Source organism: Xiphophorus couchianus, chromosome 4, assembly GCF_001444195.1.
Source record: "Xiphophorus couchianus chromosome 4, X_couchianus-1.0, whole genome shotgun sequence".
Classification (NCBI taxonomy): domain Eukaryota; kingdom Metazoa; phylum Chordata; class Actinopteri; order Cyprinodontiformes; family Poeciliidae; genus Xiphophorus; species Xiphophorus couchianus.
In genome coordinates, this window is record NC_040231.1 from 524135 (window position 1) to 548612 (window position 24478).

General features: G+C 43.2%; 2 protein-coding genes and 1 long non-coding RNA gene across 3 annotated transcripts; 2 read left to right on the forward strand and 1 right to left on the reverse strand.

Annotated features, from left to right (window-relative positions):
* Positions 1-3033: 3033 nt before the first annotated feature.
* Positions 3034-3943, forward strand: LOC114142678 (clumping factor A-like). Its single transcript, XM_028014067.1, has 3 exons — positions 3034-3067; positions 3112-3309; positions 3592-3943. Exons 1-3 carry the CDS (start codon positions 3034-3036, stop codon positions 3918-3920), a joined length of 561 nt encoding a protein of 186 aa, XP_027869868.1. The 3' UTR covers positions 3921-3943.
* On the reverse strand, positions 3942-5737 carry LOC114142679 (clumping factor A-like). The gene is made up of 3 exons (XM_028014068.1): positions 5643-5737; positions 5482-5579; positions 3942-5328 (listed from the first exon to the last, which is right to left on the reverse strand). Exons 1-3 carry the CDS (start codon positions 5735-5737, stop codon positions 3959-3961), a joined length of 1563 nt encoding a protein of 520 aa, XP_027869869.1. The 3' UTR covers positions 3942-3958.
* Positions 5738-12268: 6531 nt separating this feature from the next.
* Positions 12269-15409, forward strand: LOC114142474 (uncharacterized). The gene is made up of 2 exons (XR_003595022.1): positions 12269-13252; positions 13369-15409. It is a non-coding gene; the product is annotated as an uncharacterized LOC114142474 (long non-coding RNA).
* Positions 15410-24478: the final 9069 nt, after the last annotated feature.

Below are 24478 nucleotides of genomic sequence, written 5' to 3' on the forward strand. Positions count from 1 at the left end.
CATCATCCATCCATCCATCCATCATACATCCATCTATCATCCATCCATCCATCCATCCATCCATCCATCCATCCATCCATCCATCTATCATCATCCATCCATCCATCATCCATCCATCCATCATCCATCCATCATCATCCATCCATCCATTATCCATCATCCATCCATCCATCCATCCATCCATCATCATCCATCCATCTATCATCATCCATCCATAATCTATCATCATCCATCCTCCCGATGACCTTTCCTTTCCTCTCCTTCTCGTTTCCTGCAGCAGACGATGTGAAGCTTCCTCTTCATTGGCTCCAGAGGAAGACCATCCAGCTGGATGGAGGAATGCCGTCTTCTAAACAAACGTCAGGTTGGAGCAGGAAGTGGATGAAGCAGGGACAGAAGGTTGGAGGAAGTGCCGGCTGTTGAACTCAGCTCGTTGTTTGTTGGTCTGCAGGACACGAAGCAGCTGCAACATCTGGCCGCCTGCTCAGGACTTCTACTGGAGTCGGACTCCACTCGTGCATTCATTCAGGAAATACCTTTAGAAACACAGAAACCGTCAGAACGAAGCAGCAGACGCGTCACGTTTTCACGCTGCAGAACATTGTATAAACAGCGGATGATTATTTACAGCTGATAATGTGATAAAAACTAAGTGATTGGACTCACAGATAGAGAAGTGATTAAACAGAAAGACTGGAAGCAGTTTGGATCCTTCTTCCTCTGCAGAGCAGAACGTCATGAAGGTATATCAGGGAACAATCCAACTGGACACAGATCACATGTGGGACTCCTCAAGGCTCCATACTCGGGTCACTTTTATCTACCATCTACCTGCTTCCAACAGCTCAGCAGTTTGCCTTTATTTCTTCAGTTATTAACAGGAAGATAACCATAAAACAAATACAGTGGACCGGGGGAACACACAAAGACCTTGCCCAAAACGGCGTGTAGCAGCTCAAACAAAAATTATTCCTTCATATTTAATAATGCATGTATTAAAACGCTTCACTGGACGGATGATCGGAAACCATCTTAGCACTTCAGCAGTCTTCCACTGATTGGATGAACCTGGTTGTTCAGCCAATCAGCATCAAGGAAAAGTACCTGGATCCACTGCTGAGATGCCGGCCAATTATGGATCTGATGGATCTGATGGACCGGTTCTGCAGGAGCATCCAGTCCTTGCAGCCAGACTGTGTGATGGTAGAGGTGATATCATGCTGTGGGCTGGGGTCATCTCCTCTCCTCCAATCCTTCTCCATGAGCACAGGGAAGCAGCACCAGGTCAGGGCCCAGGCGGTACTGTTGGACCGCCGGAGCCGGGTCAGCTGTTTGGGGATGGAGCGTCAGGAACGTTCTGGAATGAGCCACACGAACAGAAGGAGGTGAAATGAAGAGACGAGGCGAAGTGTCAGATTTCTGCTGATGAAAAAGCAGCAGCTTCAATAACGGCGGATGAAAGCCGGCCGTCCATCATGCGGCAGCGCCTCGCTGCTTCTTTCTCACTGCTGCATTTCTGTGGTCAACGGTTCCTCCTTTTAAATCAACATGCGGTCGCAGCTACATCCCCACATGACAACAACATACCAGAGTTATTACTGGCCGCTCAGCCGCATCCAGACTCAACCAGCTGCTGATTAAACACAGAACCAGATTCAGCTCCAAATTCAGATTCGGCTAAAGATACAGATTCAGCTCCTGATTCAGATTCAGCTCCAGATTCTGATTCAGATTAGGCTCCAGATTCAGATTTGACTCCAGATTCAGATTCGGCTCCAGATTCTCATTTAGATGCGGCTCCAGATTCAGATTTGACTCCAGATTCAGATTCAGCTCCAGATTCTCATTTAGATGCGGCTCCAGATTCAGATTTGACTCCAGATTCAGATTCGGCTCCAGATTCTCATTTAGATGCGGCTCCAGATTCAGCTCCAGATTCAGATTCATCTTGAGATTCAGCTCCAGAATCGGCTCTTGATTCTGATTCAGATTCGGCTTCTGATTCAGATTAGGCTCCAGATTCAGATTCAGCTCCTGATTCAGATTTAGCTTAAGATTCAGATTCGGCTCCAGATTCAGATTCAGCTCCTGATTCAGATTCGGCTCAAGAATCAGCTCCTGATTCTGATTTGGCTAGAGATTCTGATTCAGATTCAGCTCCAGATTCAGATTCGTCTCCTGATTCAGATTCAGATTCGACTCCAGACTCAAATTTGGCTCAAGATTCTGATTCTGCTCCAGATTCTGATTCGTCTCCTGATTCTGATTCAGTTTTGGCTCCAGACTCAAATGTGGCTCCTGATTCAGATTCAGATTCAGCTCCAGATTCAGATTCATCTTGAGATTCAGCTCCAGAATCAGCTCCTGATTCTGATTCATATTCGGCTTCTGATTCAGATTAGGCTCCAGATTCAGATTCAGCTCTTGATTCAGATTTAGCTTGAGATTCAGATTCGGCTCCAGATTCAGATTCAGCTCCAGATTCAGATTCAGATTCGACTCCAGACTCAAATTTGGCTCCAGATTCTGATTCTGCTCCAGATTGTGATTCAGACGCGGCTCCAGATTCAGATTCGGCTCCAGATTCAGATTCAGCTCCAGATTCAGATTCAGATTCGACTCCAGACTCAAATTTGGCTCCAGATTCTGATTCTGCTCCAGATTCAGATTCAGATGCGGCTCCAGATTCTGATTCAGATTCGGCTCCAGACTCAAATGTGGCTCCTGATTCAGATTCAGCTCCAGATTCAGATTCATCTTGAGATTCAGCTCCAGAATCGGCTCTTGATTCTGATCCAGATTCGGCTTCTGATTCAGATTAGGCTCCAGATTCAGATTCAGCTCAAGAATCAGCTCCTGATTCTGATTCGGCTAGAGATTCTGATTCAGATTTGGCTCCAGACTCAAATCTGGCTCCAGATTCAGATTCGTCTCCTGATTCTGATTCAGATTCGACTCCAGACTCAAATTTGGCTCCAGATTCATATTCATCTCCTGATTCTGATTCAGATTCGGCTCCAGATTCTGATTCACATGCGGCTCCAGATTCAGCTCCAGATTCTGATTCGTCTCCTGATTCTGATTCTTATTCAGCTCCAGATTCAGATTGAGATTCAGCTCTAGAATCGGCTCCTGATTCTGATTCAGCTCCGGATTCGGCTCCTGATTCAGATTCAGATTCGGCTCCTGATTCAGATTTGGCTCCAGATTCAGATTCGGCTCCTGATTCTGATTCAGATTCGGCTCCAGATTCTGATTCGGCTCCAGACTCAAATGTGGCTCCTGATTCAGCTCCAGATTCAGATTCAGCTTGAGATTCAGCTCCAGAATTGGCTCCTGATTCTGATTCAGCTCCAGATTCGGCTCCAGATTCAGATTCGGCTCCAGATTCAGATTCTGCTCCAGATTCTGATTCAGATTCGGCTACAGACTCAAATGTGGCTCCTGATTCAGATTCATCTCCAGATTCAGATTCATCTTGAGATTCAGCTCCAGAATCGGCTCTTGATTCTGATTCAGATTCGGCTTCTGATTCAGATTAGGCTCCAGATTCAGATTCGGCTCCTGATTCAGATTTAGCTTAAGATTCAGATTCAGCTCGAGAATCAGCTCCTGATTCTGATTCGGCTAGAGATTCTGATTCAGATTCGGTTCCAGACTCAAATCTGGCTCCAGATTCTGATTCTGTTCCAGATTCAGATTCATCTCCTGATTCTGATTCAGATTCGACTCCAGACTCAAATTTGGCTCCAGATTCATATTCATCTCCTGATTCTGATTCAGATTCGGCTCCAGATTCTGATTCAGATGCGGCTCCAGATTCAGATTCGTCTCCTGATTCTGATCCAGATTCAGCTCCAGATTCTGATTCGTCTCCTGATTCTGATTCTGATTCTGATTCAGCTCCAGATTCAGATTGAGATTCAGCTCTAGAATCGGCTCCTGATTCAGATTTAGCTTAAGATTCAGATTCAGCTCGAGAATCAGCTCCTGATTCTGATTCGGCTAGAGATTCTGATTCAGATTCGGTTCCAGACTCAAATCTGGCTCCAGATTCTGATTCTGTTCCAGATTCAGATTCATCTCCTGATTCTGATTCAGATTCGACTCCAGACTCAAATTTGGCTCCAGATTCATATTCATCTCCTGATTCTGATTCAGATTCGGCTCCAGATTCTGATTCAGATGCGGCTCCAGATTCAGATTCGTCTCCTGATTCTGATCCAGATTCAGCTCCAGATTCTGATTCGTCTCCTGATTCTGATTCTGATTCTGATTCAGCTCCAGATTCAGATTGAGATTCAGCTCTAGAATCGGCTCCTGATTCTGATTCAGCTCCAGATTCATATTCATCTCCTGATTCTGATTCAGATTCGGCTCCAGATTCAGATTTGGCTCCAGATTCAGATTCGTCTCCTGATTCTGATTCAGATTCAACTCCAGACTCAGATTTGGCTCCAGATTCAGATTCAGCTCCTGATTCTGATTCAGATTTGACTCCAGACTCAAATTTGGCTCCAGATTCATATTCGTCTCCTGATTCTGATTCTGATTCAGCTCCAGATTCAGATTGAGATTCAGCTCCAGAATCGGCTCCTGATTCTGATTCAGATTCGACTCCAGACTCAAATTTGGCTCCAGATTCATATTCATCTCCTGATTCTGATTCAGATTCAGATTCGGCTCCTGATTCAGATTTGGCTCCAGATTCAGATTCGTCTCCTGATTCAGATTCAGATTCGACTCCAGACTCAAATTTGGCTCCAGATTCACATTCATCTCCTGATTCTGATTCAGATTCGGCTCCAGATTCTGATTCGGCTCCAGACTCAAATGTGGCTCCTGATTCAGCTCCAGATTCAGATTCAGCTTGAGATTCAGCTCCAGAATTGGCTCCTGATTCTGATTCTGATTCTGATTCAGCTCCAGATTCAGATTGAGATTCAGCTCCAGAATCGGCTCCTGATTCTGATTCAGCTCCAGATTCGGCTCCTGATTCAGATTCAGATTCGGCTCCTGATTCAGATTCAGATTCGACTCCAGACTCAAATTTGGCTCCAGATTCACATTCATCTCCTGATTCTGATTCAGATTCGGCTCCAGATTCTGATTCGGCTCCAGACTCAAATGTGGCTCCTGATTCAGCTCCAGATTCAGATTCAGCTTGAGATTCAGCTCCAGAATTGGCTCCTGATTCTGATTCAGCTCCAGATTCGGCTCCTGATTCAGATTTGGCTCCAGATTCAGATTCGTCTCCTGATTCTGATTCAGTTTCTACTCCAGACTCAAATTCAGCTCCTGCTGCCCACCAGCTGCCCTGAGGAATGCCTCAGCAACATGCTGGAGCGTCAGGAAGTGCAGACGCTCCCACTTCTTCATTCAGCTGTAAAAATATCAGCAAAGTAACCAGAGAGAAGCAGAAGTGACTGAAACAGAAACTCATCAACGAGCCGGAAAAACAGCCAGGAACCAAAATGAAACAGAAAGGTGTTGATGAGACCGGCAGCTCTCTGCTCCCAGATGATGAAATCCTGGTGGCCGACATGGAGCCCAAAAGATACGGGGACACCTGAGGACACCTGAGGAGGATGGACTCCAACTGTCCTGGAGTCAGAGATGTTTTCCTGCCTGGGTCTCCTCACTGATCTGCAGACACGTCCCTTCGGTCCTCCGTCTTGTCTGTCTCCTCTGCAGGGAGGAAGATGACCTCTGACCTCAGGCGGAGGAGCGTCCCCATGTCCCGTTCAGGAGGAAACATCTCCTTGGCTTCTGGAGCCTCTCTCAGATTTATTTGGCTCCGTTATCGCTGGCAGCAGAGAGACACTCAGAGGTCAAAGGTCGGTGTAACGGATGAGCCAGAAGTGAAGCGGGATGCATTAAAGGTGCCTCTAAATCTGAGCTGTAAATCCCTGCAGACAGCGAAGGCCTCAGCAGAGCAGAGCCAGGCGTCGTCATGGCGACCAGATGGAAACCTGCAGGAAACGTCAGACAGCGTTCACCTGGAGATGAGCTGTGACCTTTCACCTTTAACCACAGGAGGAACCGATGAATGAATGAGATTCATGATAATAAACATAAGATGATTTCAATGACCATAATTTCAATTGGAAACATAAATTATGACGTCATCAAATATGCAAAAAGTTAACACTTTCAATTTTCAGAATATTTTATTTTTTATGGTTCTGATGTTGTGTTTCATTTTAAAGGTTTTATATTATTTCTATTCTGAACATATTTTATTATGTTTCATGACAGATTTTCTTATTTCATATTCTTTCCACATTGCGTTTCAGTTTTTAATATATTTTTATATTTAACTTTAATTTCTGCCCCGTTGAGTCTCTTTTGTCAGATTAAAATCAGCTTTTAATCATAAAAACCTTTCAGCAGATATTTTCTGTGTCATGATTTCATTGACTGTAAGTGAAAAATCATCATAATTAATAGAAATAAAGAATTTCAAAGGTCCATCGTGCAATGAATCCATAAAATATTCAAATTCAAAGAATACTTTATTGATCCCAAAGGTTTGGAATCAACTCTGGATCTTCTCGGAGTCTCTCCCATCTTGTCTCCGGCAGGATGCGCAGCTCTGCGCCCCCCAGAGGGCCCCAGCGCCCCCCAGAGGCATCAGGTTTGTGCCAGGTGAACTGTTTGACTCCACTGTGTCGCGCTCTCCAGACGTCCAACAATTTTGTTTTATTAACAAATTCTTTAAGAATAGGATTTAGTTCACTTTACCAGCAGTGAAGGCCATCGATCCACCGATCCATTAATCCATTAATCCATTAATCCATTGATCCAAACATTCATCTGGAGTTAAAAGTTGAAATCCCCTCCAACTACGATATGATCAGTAGGAAAATTAGCATTAAACTCCACAATAACCCTTGTTATTTGATGTAACAGATTCCTGTTGTATTGATCATTATTATATCCATAAATGTTTAACAAAATTATTGGGACATTATCAACTTCTAAAACACAGGCTACCCAATGTCCATCCTTATCTGCTTTCTCACTCAAAATCTTACTGGACACCTGAGAAAGCAGATGGCGACTCCAGCAGGTCCATTTGTCCCATGACTGAAGAGAATTTTATCTCCCGTTGCTGCGACCAGAACTTCACGTCAGATGCATCAGAATGAGTTTCCTGTAAAAAGCTGCAGTGTGCTTGTTGTCCTTTACAAAACAAAAAACTGCTTTCCGTTTAAGTGAGTCTTTTAGTCCCCTTGTGTTAAAAGAAACTAAAGAAAAATCGTTTTTTAACTGAAAAGTAGAACAGATGAACACATGAACACATGAACACACGGTTTAGCAGAGTGAAAAGGTCCCATTAACAGAACTGTCCTCTACCTTTCCATGTTCATTTCTGCTGCATCTCAGTTCTCAGCTGTAGATGTGTTTGCCTCTGATGAACCCAAACGGGCCCTGAAACCCTGAAACCTGCAGCTTTGCCTTCTTTTCTTGCTTTTTCAGTTTTTGGCCACATAGCTTGTCTTGCTTTCCAATCTTCTGGTGTCAAATCTTCAGAGAAGAGAAGTTTTACTTCTCTTCCAGATGTCGTCTCTCAAGGCTCGTCTCACAAACAGAATAATAACCTGTCTGTCCCTGTTATGCATCTTTTGACCCACTCTGGACAACATCAACCTCTTCATCCATCTTTGAAGCCAAATCAGGTGTAATTTTGCCCAGAAGCGCCACAACTTCATCTCAGATGTTCTAACCAGACTTTTCCTTCTTTCCTTTATGCTGAGGCTCCACCGTCTTTTATATCTTTCACTGTTCAGGACTCCTTCTTTCAACTGCATGTTCTCTTTGGAGAGTGTATCCACTTGTTTCTCCAATTCTATTATTTTCTTTTTGCAATCGTTTAGCTCCTCTGAGTTGAGCTGAACCGATTTAGCAATAGCCGCTAGCATAGCACTGTGCTGCTTCATTTACATGCCAACTTCTTCCATGCGGTCATTTACTTTCTGTCCTAAGGAACTTATAGCTCTTAAAATAGCCTCAGTGTTCATTTCTACCTTTTGTTCTTTTTTCCATGTGTGTTTGTTCTGGGGTTCTGGTCGGGGTACTGGTCGGGGTTCTGGTCGGGGTTCTGGTCAGGGTTCTGGTCGGGGTTCTGGCTTCCCTTTCCCTTTTGCTAGCTGCAGCTGATTCCATTTTACACAGAATAGTCGTGATCACTTTCGGAGTTTTTAGAAGGCAGAGTCTTGACTGCAGGTGGCAGAAACTTGTTGCTTTTCTTCATACTTCATACAAGCTGAGTATTGATAAGATATTTACTAGTAGTTAACTTAATAAATTAACTTAGAATCGGGACCTCTTACTGAGCTCAGAAAAACATGACTACCCTGTCCGCCATCTCCCTCCGCCTGCCCCCCGCAGCCCGACTCCACCTCTCTGCAGCAAACAGGAAGGGCGGGACGGACCGCTGTCAGTCTTAGACCTTATTTGGAAATGGGACCATTGAACTCCGGAAGTGAAGGGGGCGCAATTTTCTATATTATCCACAGCCTCCCGTTTTTATTTTCTTTTAAAATATGTGATATATTTTCACCTTTAGGAAGGATTTTCACTCTCAGCATTTATTTGAACTTTTCTCTTCTATTTACTTCAGAGCAGCTCAGTTTTTAAATTCTGTAGCTTTCTATTTATTTCTAAATCTGCTCATTCGTTGCATCCTTTTGGGTGTACTACTGCCTCTAGTGGCGTGGGGGTGGTAACACAACTAACATAACTACCTCACTAAATGAGAATAGCACAACGTCTTTATTATTTACTATTAATTCCGGCATTACTGGCACCTTAAAAGATAAACTATCTCATAAAACACCATATTTTTTCATTTTATTTAAGGATGTAGAGCTAAAAACAATAGGTCTTCGCAGCGCTTTGTTACTCGGGCCTAATTAAATGACATAAACAAGACCTTTATATTATTATAAATAATTTCTATATATCTCCATCAATTATAGAAGGAATAAATTATATAAGGAGACATGAAAAGCATAGGTAAATGTTATCATTTAGTTTGGTTAAAAAGGATTATTGCACTGTCAATAAATGACTTCTTATCGATGTTCTTAGGTACCAGAGAAACAGTAATGACTTCATGAGTTCAGAGGTTCAAACTGATTAATAAAGTGGATGGAGGCTCTCTGCTGAAATATTCCTTCCATCTTCCATGTTCTTTCAGCAAACAGTTGAGACAGAGTTGTTTTACCTGCCATTCAAAGTATTCTTAAAAGTGTGTCTGTTATTCTGCAGCTCATGTGACCAAACCAGATGAGGACATGAAAAGTTAAAACACTCAACATTGTCTTCTACAAGCTCTAGTTGGGTAAACCCAAGATCTCTGGGTCTCCTTAAAAGATAAAGTCTCTGAGAGCAATTCTTAAAAATATAGTCAGTGTTTTCAGCAAAGTTGAGCTGACTGTCCAGGAATGACAGTCAGCTCATTTAAGACTTATCACAGTTTCAACAAGTTGGCCATCGAGAGAAACTGGAGCCACTTTGAGGTTTTGTTTAGGTCATTTAATTAGCTCTACATCCTTAAGAAAATTAAAAATTAATAAACAATAAAGACTTTGCTATTCTCATTTAGTAATGAAATTACATTTGTTGTATTGCCACCCCCACGCCACTAGAGGCAGTAGCTAAATAGAAGTTAGCGATAATAAGTGGGATTGAAGCTGTAATAGCCGTGTAATATTAGTGTATATGAATCATATCCTATCATTTCAGTGACCTGTGCGGTTCAGTGACACATTGTGGCTGCATTTAATAAAGTCTGTCATACAGCAGATTAATGTGCATGAAAGAGTTGTGTTGATCTGTTGTCTGCGTTTAATTCCAATAAAAACCTGTTTACTGTTTTATCCTTACTAACCTCTGTATCTAAAATATTAACAGGTAGGATATTCTAGTAAAGGATTAGTGCAAACATCTACAGCTTTTCACTTTAAACAGGTAGATGTTCAGATGAAGGAAGTGATCTTCTTGTGGTTTCGTCATGGATAGAAATTGTTCCGATGCTAAGCTAACCATAACTGCTAAGCTTCCACTTCAGTCACTCAAATATTGTTATCCAATATATTTAACATTAACAACCTGCTATAGTTTTCTGATTGTAAACATGACGGTAGCAGTTTTGGACGGGTAGCACAGACAGATAGACTTAGCTATCAATCCGTGCTACGGTAGGAAAATCTGACGAGGTAGCACTGATAGTCAGAACACCGGCGGCCAATCAGGAGGCAGCTCACCTGTTGGGTTCCCGCTAAACCAGTAGTGGGGGACTGGGAGCTGAAACTGGGGAATTGGGACTGATCTTGTCAGCAGGAACATCCTGATCTCAGAAAACCAAACATTTGATGGTGAAAACTGGATTTTCTGGATGAAATTCAAATCCAAACTGGTGCAGATAGAGGTGGACAGTGGGAGTGTTTAGAAGAAAATATGGAGGATGTGATGTCATCCTGTCAGAACAGGAAGCTGGAGGTTCAGCTGAACTAGAAGAAGAAAGTCTGGGTGAGGAAAGGTTGACGTTAAATGTCCTGGCAGGAGTCTGAGGCCTGGTCGCAGTGAATCCTGATTCTTATCGGGTTTTTGCTGTGAGGCTGGTCGGAGTTTCACCTGCAGGTGTTGAAACCAGGTTTGTTGCTTCAGGCGGTTTTGAAAGCTGTCGAGCACGAGGACAGTTCTTCTTCGTTGGTGTCCTGTGGTCAGGTAGTTCTGCAAACCTGCCTCTGTTTACGGGATGAGGCCAGGCGATTGGCTAAGAGCCAGCCAAACAGGAAGTTGCAACGTTTGAAGACAAAGTTCGTTAACTTTTATTTCTTGATTGATAATAAAGGGGTTTACAAAACAGCAAAATTAACAACACAAATAACAAAACAGACAATACAATAATACCAGTGGGTTTTATATCAAGCACAAATAAATTGAAAAGTAACTACATAAACAAAGAGTTACATCAGAAAGGTGTTACAGTGAGAGCACATATCCATTGTCTTAATGGCGTTTCTATTTTGTGAATAATAGGGAGATCTAATATATTGTTTAAATTCCTCTTTAAAGGCTGAAAAGCGAGGTTTCTGATTTGAGAATTTAGATTTATATATGATATCTTGCAACTGATAACATTATGTTGATAATACAACACTGTTTTGTTTTATTAGTGGGATAATAGAAGAATCCAAACAACATATTTACATAAGTGAGGGAAAAGTCATCAAGAATTTATAAAGTTTATTAACACCAGTAGATTCCTGCTTGCAGTGACGTCACAGCGCACCGCTAGCTAGCGGCTAGCAGCTAATGGCTAACAGCTAACTAGCAAGCATGCCTGCTCTGTCCCAGTGAGCTCCTGTCTTAATTCTCCAGCCTGGAACACCTAAAGACCTTAATGCTCTTACCGCTCAGCGCCTGTGCCAGCTGGAGCCCAGACCCAGCTCAGGCGGCCCCCGGGGGCCACGGGGCCGTGACGTCATCGTTTCTAAACTGGGAATTAAGGCTCCAAAGTCCAGCGTTGCTCAGCTGTTTGAAGTTTTCTGTTGAAACGCAACCAAAAATTCTGATTAAACGCCTTTTCTGTTAGAGGGCAACTGAGGACAGATTACTGGAGCCGACTGAGGGCCAGGAACCAGCCGAGCAGAACCTCCTGGGCTTCATGGGGCCGACTGAAACGGCAGAGAACGTTTGAAGGTGAGTCTCTGAAGATTCAAGTTCAAATAGATTCAGTTTCTTGGTGACATTTAGTTTGTTCCTGTGGTTCTGGATCAAACTAAACTTGGTTCTGGATCAAACTAAACTTGGTTCTGGATCAAACTAAACTTGGTTCTGTGTGAATCTCTGAATTTATCAGCTGCAGTTTTTCTATCAAGACTAAAAATGAATCTGTTCTCTGGTTCATTCAGTCAGTTCAAGATCTTTATTCTGAACTGCAGCAACTCAGAAATCATCAGCAGGAAGAGCCAAGCCAAACCAGAACCTCAAACCATCAGAACCTCAAACCATCAGAACCTTAAACCATCAGAACCTGAAACCATCAGAACTGGTTCTGGTTTGAACTAAGTGACCTTTAAAAAGTGAGCAGCATGAAACTAAACATTCTCACCCTGCAGGATTTTATTTACTTCCCCTGATAACACACACACACACACACACACACACGCGCGCGCGCGCCCCCCGCCCACCCCCCATTGATGACTCGTCCCATGATTTAGGTGACAGTTTGTGCTGATTGATGACTCGGCGCGCTGGAGGTTCATTTGCCTCGTTCCTCCTCAACCACAGAGCAGAAAAACACGCCGCCTTGCCAAACCCGCAGAACCGGGTCAGAACCACCCTGCGTAGGTGAGGCCGAGCGAGAAGGGGAGAGAGAGGGAAGGGGGCGTGGCCTGATGGCTTTGCAGCAGCGTGGAGAGGCCTGCAGGCTCTGAGTGGAAACGGCGACTCAGCAGAGTTGGAAAGAGACGATGAAGGTTTCCTGCTCTGGGTCAGGTGACCACCTGTCAGCATCTAAGCCCCGCCCATCAGGATAACCTGCAGAGGAAACTCAAATCTTACTCAGCAGAAAAGCAGCGATGACTTTCTGTAGGGGGAACCAAACATCCAGCTTCTAGGTTCCACAGATCTGGAACAAACTTCCAGAAAACTGAAAAACTGCAGAAACGGCGAGTTCCCTTAGAGCCTGGAGGACCCAGCAGCTGGAGGAACTGGAGTTCTGATTGGCGGTGTTCGGATGGCGGCTGAGCGCTCAGAGGGCGCCCGTCAGATGATGGCGTTTGATGATGACATCACTCAGGGCAGCCGCAGTAATTTTAGCGAGCAGTGACTGAGAGTCACAGGAGAGGAAGCAGCAGCCTCGTGGTGAGGATGACTCACCATGGAGTCAGGACTCTTCCTCACATGGGGCCCGCCGCCCACATGGGGCCCGCCGCTGCTGAGGAATCCATTCAGGATATGCTGGCTTCTTCTCCCTGATTGGCTGCTGGGTCAGAGTGAGTTTAGAGAAGAGAGGTGCTGAATCTATTGTTTACATGAACAAGGCACCATGGAAACGGTGGAGCATCAGGATATCTCCTTCATGAAGCGACTCGGGCTTCCTGCTTCTCTCCAGTCTGGATTATTTTCCGTTTTTGGGCCGGTCACCATAACCGATGCTACAATAAATCGTCCCAGAGGTTATTGCAATAACGATAATGTTGTTGTTTTGAGACCGTTTTAAAGAAATATAATGGTAAGATCAAAATGAACTTCAAATTCTAATGAACATTAAATACTGGATCTGTGCTACGGAGCGAGCAGGCACAGGTTTAATTTTAAAAAGAATTGTTTTTATTTAACCCAAAACAGAAACGTGACAAAGTTGGGCCCATAAAGACGTCAAAGAAACAGAATTCAACTTAAACAGACGGACCTCTCTAAATGAGACAAAGGGGAAACTTAAATACTGTCTGATCAGGCAGCATAGAAGACCCACACCGACCCAACTGACCGTAAGAGGAAACTCCCGTCCTCCCCTCATGCTGAGCAGTTCTATGGACCCGTTTGTCGTCTCCACCGACACTGAGGCAACTCAAAGCAAGCAAAGGTTAAATCAAGCAAAACATGTAACAGTGCAAACTAAAATGGCGCACTTATTCCAGAATACAGTTTTAAATGATGTGTTTAAACAAAAACTCTGAAATTAAATCCTGTATTTAAAGAAACAAAATACAAGTGTGGAGAGACTGAACTATTGTGAGCGGTGTGATTGAAAGTTTGTGTGGCTGTAACGGCAACCATCACAAACTGGAAGACATTTTAAATATCCAAAATAAACCAAAAAATCCATAAATAAATAAAATGAATAATGAAGCTTCGGTAAACAAAATGATCCTTAAAAAACACCAGACTGAAGACTTTTATCATAGAAAGAGGAAAAAAATAAATCAATTATAATTCATGATGCGTGCTACCTGTCAGCATTCAGATGCTATTTGAGGCTAGCTTAGCTTCGCTGATAGGCTAACTGCTGTTAGCACAACGTAAACACAACAACAGTGTTTTAACCATCCAATCAGATCTCTTAGAAGCAGAAATTAACTGAGAGAAGCCGCTTCATCCCTGCTGTTAGCAACGTAGCTGTGCGTCAGATTTACAGGCGTACCAGAAACACATGAATACAAAGGTTCCGCCTCGGGACTTCAGTATGTGGAGAAAAAGTGATGAATTGCATTAAAATCTTTGTAACGAATTGAAATGTTAAAGTCTCGGTCCTGACTCTGACATGCCTTCCTGCTGAAGTGGGAATCACCATGGCAACCAGTGACTCCTCTGGACGTCTCATTGGTTCAGTTCTGACGCCAGCCCGACCCGTCGGATCAAGCTGGGTTGGCTGCAGTCTGCTTGTACCTGTTACAGGTCAAAGGTCAAAAATGTTCCTGTCTTTCTTTTCTTTCAGTATTCAGAGTTTCTGTCTGATTCCTTCAACTTTTCATCTTTAACTTTTCCTCTCAGCAAAACAACTGACAGACGTTCATCCTCAGCGCTAGCTGGTGTGAGGCTGAGGAGGAGGATGAAGAGGAGGTGCGAGGATTTATGGCCGAGCTAATAGAGCTTATCTTCCAACAGGGGAGGAAACGAACTCCATAAAGTCCCGGTGGAGTGAGTCAGTGGGAGCCTGAACCATATCAAGCGTCTCTGTGAGAACCAGAGCCAGCAGCAGTGCACGTGAGCACGTGCACGTGAGAGTCAGAGCAAACAGACATCTGATGTTTGCAGCATTCCTGAGAACTTTTTCATCTGAGAGAAAAACAAAAAAAGAGCTAAAACACTTGAGCAAATAAGATTTAAGAACCAGCTTGATTTTGGACATGGAGACATGAAGGACATGAAGACATTGAGACATGGAGACATGAGTCCCTTGGACAGCTGTTTGCTGCATGTGCCGGGCTGCTGGTCCAAACCCATCAGATGGGAAGACAAGCTGCAGGTTCTGGTTCTGGTTCTGAGCTGCAGTTGGCTCCAGGGCACTTGGGCAGGGTTTGGCCCGGTTTTGTGAGAACCTGCGGCTCAGTTTGAAAGTTTCCCCTGACCTGAGGGGAAGCTCTTCCTCCTCCTCTTCCTCAGGATGATGACAGAGGCTGAAACGCTGCGTTTGCAGCAGCACGGCCTGTACGGCAAGCTGATTTCACATAAAATCAGGTTCATACGCTCTAGATGAATTCACAATGCATTTAGATGGAAACAACATTCTGACTTTAACAAAGGTTATTACAGATTTCTGCATTTACATTTTGAAGAATAATTCAAGACATTTTTCAATCTCATTTTGTTGAATCAAGATTTGCTAAGTGAACATCCCTAAATACAATTTAAGATGTCTCAAACTTAATGACCAGTCAAAATGACATTTTAAAGTATTTGAATTATTGACTTGTCCGCAGGCCCCCTGGGCTGCCACTGAGCTGTCCAAACTGTTGCCTGCAGGATTTTGGGTTTCCTGCACAAAATTGTCAGAAAAGGCCTCAATGTGGAAAAGTTTAGCAGTGTGGAAAATACGGAAAACACAAACATTTCTGAAGTTGAAGCCTGGAGAATTTCCTATTTATTATCTGCAAAGACAAACGGTTCACTGAAAAACAGTTGAGGAGCAGAACCTGAAACCGGCTGAAAATGGAGCATTTTAAAAAACTCCCATTGCTGAAAATGCTGCATAAATCTGAGATGTTTAGACAGAGGAAATATTCCAGATATCAGTGATGTGATTCCGACAGGTCAGAATATTCATTCAAGATATCTGAAGTAGAAAAGCAGCCCAGATAAAAATGTTCCAGATGCCACTGATTTATTGGAGATGTTTTAAAATGAATCATGATGAATCTGTCGGTGTGGAACAGACCTGTTAGCCTGTTAGCATGTTAGCCTGAATAAATAGATGCATTCAGACGATGAGTTTCATCTTTATGAGACACAAACTGAGCAACATGATTATTTACATTGAGTTTTTCTCATCCTGTATTTTCTTTATTTTGTGTTAGCTTATTGTCTGAGGATACATGTGGTTCAGTTTCATCGTTTAAACACTAAAATATTAAAATTATGAAAAATCATCTGGTTTGATGCTTCCTGGTCTAAATAACTGAATGTCATCAGATTTTAGTTATTTAGGTTTCTAGTTTATTGTCCACAGAAAAAGTTTCTGTTTCTGCTGCACATTTTCACGCCAGCGAAAACGTGTGAATATATTTACATTTTTACTTTGTGGGAACCATTTTCCTGACATATACTACGTTGTGGGGACCCACTGCTCCTTGTGGGACCGAAGCCTGGTCCCCTCAAGGGGAAACGCTGTTTTTGGGTCAGGGGTCAGATTTAGCACTAAGGTGTGAATTGAGTTTTGGTTGGTTAGCGTTAGTTATGTACTGGTTAGGGTTAGGATAAGGGTAAGGGCAACGGCCACAAAGACAGCTGCGCAAACGTGGGTGTGTGTTATTGTTGCAGTTAGCGGTATTCTTTGCTTTCTCAGTTTTCCAAGGAAAGCTACCTGTGTTTCTGGTTCTGCTATGCTTGTGAGGACCGGCTGAGGTGGAGCTGCAGGCCCACATCCACTCATGACACCTAGTGGGAGGGGGAGCCGTGACAAGTTCACAACCCTTCCTGTGAACTCGTCTTTTCAGGAGAAGCTGATTGGCTGAGGCCCAAAAGCCTTCTGGGAATCTGACCAGATGGTTTTTGATTGTCACTCTTTAAGATGGGGAAACATCTTACTGGTTTGTGTAACTGGTGTGATTCTGTGTTTTTATTAGCTGTAGGAAATATGTGAATCAAAGAAGATTACTAAAAATGGAAATAGGTTTTAGTAGGGAATTGAAATTTGAGAATGTGATTGCTCAGTTAAATAGTAATGTAGAAAGGAAAAGATTTTTTGTTTTTTAAAAAATACTGAGCTCATTAGGAGAATTTATTCAACAATAATGGATGCAAGCTGTCGTTGAAAACCAAAGAAGAAGAGTGATTTTCTGACCTCTGAACATTTAATTAGCTTCTCTTGGCAAAAACCGGCTTCAGCCGAGCTTCACAGAGTTTCCACAGTCTGTCTCAATAATCCACAGGTTCTGGTTCTGGAAGGTTCTACAGTGACCAGCCAGATCCAGACAGCCCACAGCATTAGGGTGACCAAACGTTCGTATTTCCCGGGAAATGTCCGTATTTCACATCCTGTCCCGGGCGTCCCGGGTTTTTTTTAGAAAGTGAGGAAATGTCCTGTTTTTTCAATTTCCTTCATTGGACCATTAAATTTACAGGCACTAGGGCCCGGCGCTGCGTGTGACGTAATCCCTGAGCCGCGTCAGTGCGGGCAGCCATGTTCTTAATCAGAAGATAGATAGCGTTGCTGTCAGTAGCCAACAACATGCCAAAGCGCAAATGTACGGAGATTCCCCGCTTTTGGTCTGTACTATATATATATATATATATATATATATATATACAGTATATACTGTATACTGTATATATACAGAAAAAATTCCCTTCTCACCCACCACGGGTGGTTCTTATCCTCTGAGCTCGGGTCCTCTACCAGAGGCCTGGGAGCTTGAGGGTTCTGCACATTTCTGGACTGAGATGTCTGATGTTGTTCCTGGGATCTGTTGTAGCCATTGGTCCAGTTTGGGGGTGACTGCCCCGAGGGCCCCGATGACCACAGGCACCACTGTGGTCTTCACCTTCCAGGCCCTCTCCAGTTCCTCCCTGAGGCCCTGGTATTTCTCTAGTTTCTCCTGCTCCTTTTTCCTGATGTTGCAGTCGCTTGGTATTGCTACATCTACCACAACGGCTTTCCTCTGTTGTTTATCCACTACGACAATGTCTGGTTGGTTCGCCATTACCATTTTGTCTGTCTGGATCTGGAAGTCCCACAGGATCTTAGCTCTGGCGTTCTCCGCCACCTTTGGGGGTGTTTCCCACTTTGATCTCGGGGTTTCCAGTCCATATTCTGCACAGATGTTTCTGTACACTATGCCTGCAACTTGGTTATGTCGTTCCATGTACGCTTTCCCTGCCAGTATCTTGCACCCTGCTGTTATGTGCTGGACTGTCTCAGGGGCCTCCTTGCACAACCTACACCTTGGGTCTTGTCTGGTGTGGTAGATCTGGGCCTCTATTGCTCTGGTGTTTAGGGCCTGTTCCTGGGCGGCCAGGATGAGGGCCTCTGTGCTGTCCTTGAGTCCAGCTTTTTCCAGCCATTGGTAGGATTTACTGATATCAGCCACTTGGGTTATTTGCTGGTGGTACATCCCATGTAGGGGCTTGTCCTCCCATGATGGCATCTCTGGCACCTCAACCTCCGTTCCCTGTTGTCTGAGACATTCACTGAGCACATTGTCTGTTGAGGCTTTGTCCCTGAGGTATTTATGGATCTTAGTTGTTTCGTCCTGGACTGTGGTTCTCACACTCACTAGTCCTCTGCCTCCTTCCTTGTGGCTCGTGTACAGTCTCAGGGTGCTGGATTTGGGATGGAACCCTCCATGCATTGTTAGTAGTTTTCTAGTCTTAATATCCGTGGCTTTTATCTCCTCCTTACAGTATATATATATATATATATATATATATATATATATATATATATATATATATATATATATATATATATATATTTCTATATATATATATAGAAATTACTTTTTTCTTTTTTACTATGCATTTGATTTCAAATTAGACATAAAAATTAGTACATTTCTGGCAAAAATTGCTGAAAATTTCTAGAAAAAACAACAAATTGCATGAACTTCAAGTCAAAAATTTTATTGAAAAAAATCACATGATTTGGGATTTATCTCAGAAATCTAGAAAAATACGTACATTTCTGAGTTTCAAAAGTCAAATTTGTTCAACTTTTCAAACTCAGAAATGTCTGTTCTTTCTGGAACATTTCTGAGCAGAATCTCAAACATTCTAAGATTTTTGTTAGAAATACACTCATTATTGTTTCTATCTAAAGTATCTAATACACTGTGGCATGAGGCCCAAAGGCTCAACAGAACCTTTCATTTGACTCTTGTTGCAGTTTGAACTGTTCCATGAATCGCTGGTTCGGAGAGAGTTTATGTGCAGGTTTGCGTACAAATGACAAATAAATCTCCTTGTGGTTATCACATTATGATGTAACTATATTTGAAGTTCTTTGCTTGGTAAACCATACATGGATTTGATTTTTATATTGAACCAAAGTCAAGTTAGCATAGAAAACGAATACCTGGTTAATATCTAAATGGGCCCCGAGGTCAAAAAGGAACCTGGAAACCGGACAGGAAATGAGATCAGGCGTTCTGGTTGAAGAACATCTGGATAGACTCGGTGAACAGATTCTAGCAGATCAGCGTTCTGACCCGCTTGGACCCGTTTTCTGTAAAACCTTCATCAGCCTGACAGGACTGAGGAAGAGGAAGATGGGCACCTGAAGGAGATGTGAGGTTTTATTCAGATCAGCATGTTGATGATGGTGATGGGTGCAGCCGGTGTTCCTGCTCACTCTCTGAACTCTGGGGGTATGAAGACTTTCACCCACGCTGCCCCGCCCTTCTCGCTTCACCTGTAAATGGTAAATGGTAAATGGACTGAACGTATATAGCGCTTTTCCAGTCATTTTTGACCACTCAAAGCGCTTTACACTAGAGTCACATTCACCCAGTCGCACTCACAAACACACACACATTTATACACCGATACGCAGATCGGTAGGCAATTTGGGGTTAAGTGCCTTGCCCAGAGGCACATCGACATGTGGCAGGAGGAAGCTGGAATCGAACCTACAACCTTCCGATCGCAAGACAACTACTCTACCAAAGAGCCACAGTCGCCCACGCCCCTGTAGCTTTTGTTGTGAAAGCAAGTGGGCGGGGCTTTCCCAGTGACGCAACAGAAGCAGCCGGCTGACTCACCAAGGCGCTGATGCCACCTGAGCTGCTGCATCTTTAGTTGGGAAATAAACTCAACAGAACAAGAACCTCATTTTCTCATTTAGGGTTAAAAATAATAACGTTTCCACACGGCGGAGAGAGGAGAGCCGGTTCAGAGGAACAGGAACCGGTCTGAGGGCAGCTGAGCAGTTTAAGCTTCTGAACGTCTCCAGAGATTTTACAGTTCCTCAGATTATTATATAAACTACAAGATGAGTCGTCACGGCGTTCTGTCTGGACCTCAGAAACTCTGATTGGTTGGATCAGGCTGAACGCTAATTCAGGTCATCGTTCTCTGCTGCTTCAGCGGCGTCGTATTAATCGGGATCAGACAAGTTCCTGATCAATAACTCACAATATTTAATCATCGTCTTAAGATGCAAAATGCTTCAGCAGGTTGTCATGACAACTCATATTTCTATACATTACATTTGGTTCTGGATCTGTCCATAATTTATAAATTGCTTCTAGGCAGATATGTGAAGCATTAGATCAAGTATTGATCAGCTATTGATCAATTATTGATCAACTATTAGTCAACTATTGATCAACTACTGGTCAGCTATTGGTCAACTATTGATCAGCTATTGATCAGCTATTGGTCAACTATTGATCAGCTATTGGTCAACTATTGATCAGCTATTGATCAGCTATTGGTCAACTATTGATCAGCTATTGATCAGCTATTGGTCAACTATTGGTCAACTATTGATCAGCTATTGATCAACTATTGATCAGCTATTGATCAGCTATTGGTCAAATATTGATCTACTATTGATCAAATATTGATCAGCTATTGGCCAAGTATTGATCAACTATTGATCAGCTATTGATAAGCTATCAGTTAACTATTGATCAGCTATCGATCAGCTAATAAGTAACTAGAATGATTAACAGGAAGAGGAGGCCAGACAGACAAAGAGTCAAAGGTCATGCTGCCAGCATCCTCAGCCAATGATGACCACTGATGAGGAGACCGCCAGCCTCATACCCAGATGACCCTTCTGGTTGCCATGGAGACAATGTGTGATGACATCACAGTAAATGCTAGCAGAAGCTGCTTCAGGTTGTCTCCGTGTTTTGCCTGTATGAACGTCAGCAGGTTCCCGTTTCTACTGCAGCTCCGTCTGTTCCTTCAGCTTCCTAAAGACCTGATGTGTCAACACATTACAGTAGGAATGTCAACTAGAAAATTCCAGAAGAAATTTAACCGGGGCCTACCAAAGTGTTCCCATCGGTTTGGACCCAACGTTCTGATGCTAAAAATTTGCATCAATGCTAAGCTTAGCTTATAAATTACAAAGTAGCATGTGCGGAATCACATGAACTTGCACCATTCAGTGTGTTAAAATTAATGCAAAAGCTAAAATTAGCCAAAATGCTAATGTTAGCGTGAATGCTGTCAGTAGCATGTGGGGCATCACTAGCATGTTGTCTGTAATTGACTTACTCCATTCAGTATACTAAACATGGCTAATAAATAAGAAAAATAGCTAATAACTTGTTTTAGTTAAAAGGCTAATACTAAGGTTAGCACTAGTGCATTAGTGCACTGGTGCCCATGGGTGCACTAACCTGAGGGGGATATTGAGGCTTTTATTTTGAAATTTTCAGTAAACATCATATTAAATGGTCACACTAATCCAATGTGTAACAGTGCTTCTATAAACCAGTCACATAAAGCCAAAAAGAGCAATTACATGATGTAAGGATTGTCAAGACTTGGGCCAAACTAATCCCATGTGTAACAGTGATTGGATTAAATTAGTTCTATAAAGCCCAAAACACAAGTAGTTCTGACCTTCAGCTCAGTCCTCCTCTGTAGTTACTGACAGTTCCGCCATGTTGTAGTTCTGACCTTCAGTGTTTGTAGTTCTATAGAGCAGCTTTGCTCTCTGCCAGCTGTCATGTCAGGGAGAGACAGAATTCTATCTGTTTGAAGCAGTCACGTTTTCTGAAAAAAGCAGTCCAAGCAACTCCTTCCCGTTCAGGAACCGTAAGGCCGATCCAAAAACCGTTTGAAGCTTATGAGAGGGCTATTTATCGTCTCCGATACTCCCGCGATTCATATCTCTATCTCACTCACAGTATTAACAGCGATGAGAGAAAGATGGTGTGCGTGGAGCTCAGACATTTTTCAGAAATATATGGAAATACATGGGTGAGAGCCTGAGTGAGCGTGAGCAAATCCTGTCGCATGACTTTGCTCTGAAGCACCTTGACAGAAAACCGTAAGGCCTAGATAAATTTCGAAAACATTTTACCGGAGCAGGCATGCGTATCAATGTCATGACCGAGTTTTATATCAATCGTGCGATATCTGTGGGCGTGAGGGCGAGTTAAAAAATGATTTGGGGTCAAAATGGCACTCCGTCTCACTTTAGCGGAGTGGCAGTTACACTCTAATTTTACGAAAAATCAAAAACTTTGGGTTGCCTTAGAGACAAATTGTGGACAAACCGTAATTGGTATCAACGAGCTGTCTTTACTTTTGAAGAGATCACGGATGTATCTACAAAATGAAATTTGAATGGCATTTCTACGTGAATTCATGACGACACAGAAATTCTTCAAAAATAGGGTATTTTGAGGGGTTTTTTCCCTCGCTCCATTGACTTGAATGGGATTTTGTGGCGTCGTTATTCGCGAATTACGTCGCCATGGTAACTCCGAATCCCACTAAAAGTAATAGCTCCCTTCTCGGCATCTAGCCGCACCTTTTGATACCACTTTTGTGGGGGTGATGAAAGAAAAAGAAATAAATAAAGAGACTATTAGGTGTAGAACAATAGGAGCTGCAGTGCTATCGGCAGGCCCCAGTAAATGTGCCTCAGTTCTGGCCATCAGCATTAATTTCCATCAGAGAATTGGTTGCTGTTACTCTAACATCCAATCACAGTGAAAGAAGACTGACCCAGATATTCACTTTCACAGACGAACTGAAGGATTTGGGAAGAGATAACTTCGTGTCCGTGGTGTTTTTCTGTTTGAGACTGGATGACTGGAGGAACGCTCCACTAAAACGATAAAAGCAGCAGCAGATGAACGTAAAGCACTCCTTCTGGCTCGGTTCTGGTCCAAACAGGCAGATCTTTGTGCAATCAGAACCGATTCCGCCCCCTGGGACATTTCCACTGGAGCCAGACCCGGCCGCGCTGCCAGCAGCTGTAAATCTCTCAGATCCAGCAGTCGGAGGATTTCTGCCATATTCCAGCATCCAGCAGGAAGAATGTAATAAAGAGAGAGCGTGTGGCGGCACAACCGGCTCCGTGTTGCTGTTGGCTGCAGAGACAGAGATGAGTTCAGGTGCCTCACGCAGCGCCCCGTTAGCTCCAACGTTTATCTCTCATGTCAGACCAAACTCTGGGTTTAGGACAGCTGGCTGCATCTTCAGTGTTCCTCAGCAGAGTGGGTCACATGATCAGAGTTAGCCTGGGTTAGCACCTCGCTATACGCCACTGGTTCTCAGCTGGATTCATGCGTCTCCTTCAGCAGCTGGACGAATAAAGTCACTAAAACTGATGGGAGAGGAGGAGGAAGGCCAAAGCATCTCCTCCATCCATCTTATCCCAGACTCCAGCATCAAATTGATCCCAACATGTTCTCTCCTGCTCAGGCGTTCATTGGTACCAGGAAGCTAATCTCTGTTCATGTCCATCTTGTAGAAACAGCACTACGTTCTCCAGAAGGTTCTGTCTTATGAAGGAGCTCATTTCTTCACGCTAACTGGGACCATGAACATATGGGGTGAAGGAAAACGTGTTCATAGCAGCGTGTCAGATTACAGGGAGATTTTTGATGGATGTTGTCTTCAGAAAGCCAGGCAGCTGGCTAACTCTGAGCAGAAGGTTTGGTTACGGAGAGCAAACAGTGAATCAGAGACGGTGACGGGTCGTCTGACCTTTACAGCCTCATGATGTCAATAGAAACAAACTCCCACATTTAAACCTCATGACTGCAGCACCGTCAGTGTGACAGGAAGTGACAGAGGAAGTGACCTCAGGTCAGTCTTTGATCCATTCTGATGCTGTTTTAACTTTCTAGCTTATTATGACCCAAAACATTATTAGCTTAGAAACGTTTCTAGAGACAGGTTCAGATATTTGAATCTAAATTTAACCGTTTATGGTTTCAATGGCAAAACAAAAGGCCCAACTGACTGGGGAATTAATAACCATATTTCAGCTTTCCTCCAAAAGGCAGTAAGAGCATTTATAAGAGCTCATTCATCCCAAATGCAATAATGTTACTGAACTGTTGACTATAATTCAGATCTGAAGCTGTGGCCGTCGTTGATTTGTCTGGTTGGGAATTTGTTGTGGTCTTATTTATTATGTACTGAGAATTTTAACCACCATGTGAAGCCATCTGTGGACAATAGAGATGATTATTATTTTTTTAAAACAGTTTGACTGAAAGACAGAGAGCTCTGGTGAACACCGGTTAGGTTAGCTGAAGCTAGCTCTAGTTAGTTGTTTATATTAGCTTTGGGTCAGATCCGTTTAGCTTCAGTGAGCTTTGTG

Coding starts and splice junctions, on each gene's coding strand:
- LOC114142678 (XM_028014067.1), top strand. CDS start 3,034: ATGCGGCTCCAGATTCAGCTCCAGATTCTGATTC. Junction 3,068..3,111: donor TCAGCTCCAGATTCTGATTC/GTCTCCTGATTC, acceptor ATTCAGATTGAG/ATTCAGCTCTAGAATCGGCT. Junction 3,310..3,591: donor AGCTCCAGATTCAGATTCAG/CTTGAGATTCAG, acceptor CTTAAGATTCAG/ATTCAGCTCGAGAATCAGCT.
- LOC114142679 (XM_028014068.1), bottom strand. CDS start 5,737: ATGGGGACGCTCCTCCGCCTGAGGTCAGAGGTCATCTTCCTCCCTGCA. Junction 5,580..5,642: donor AGGGACGTGTCTGCAGATCA/GTGAGGAGACCC, acceptor CATCCTCCTCAG/GTGTCCTCAGGTGTCCCCGT. Junction 5,329..5,481: donor GGTCTCATCAACACCTTTCT/GTTTCATTTTGG, acceptor CATGTTGCTGAG/GCATTCCTCAGGGCAGCTGG.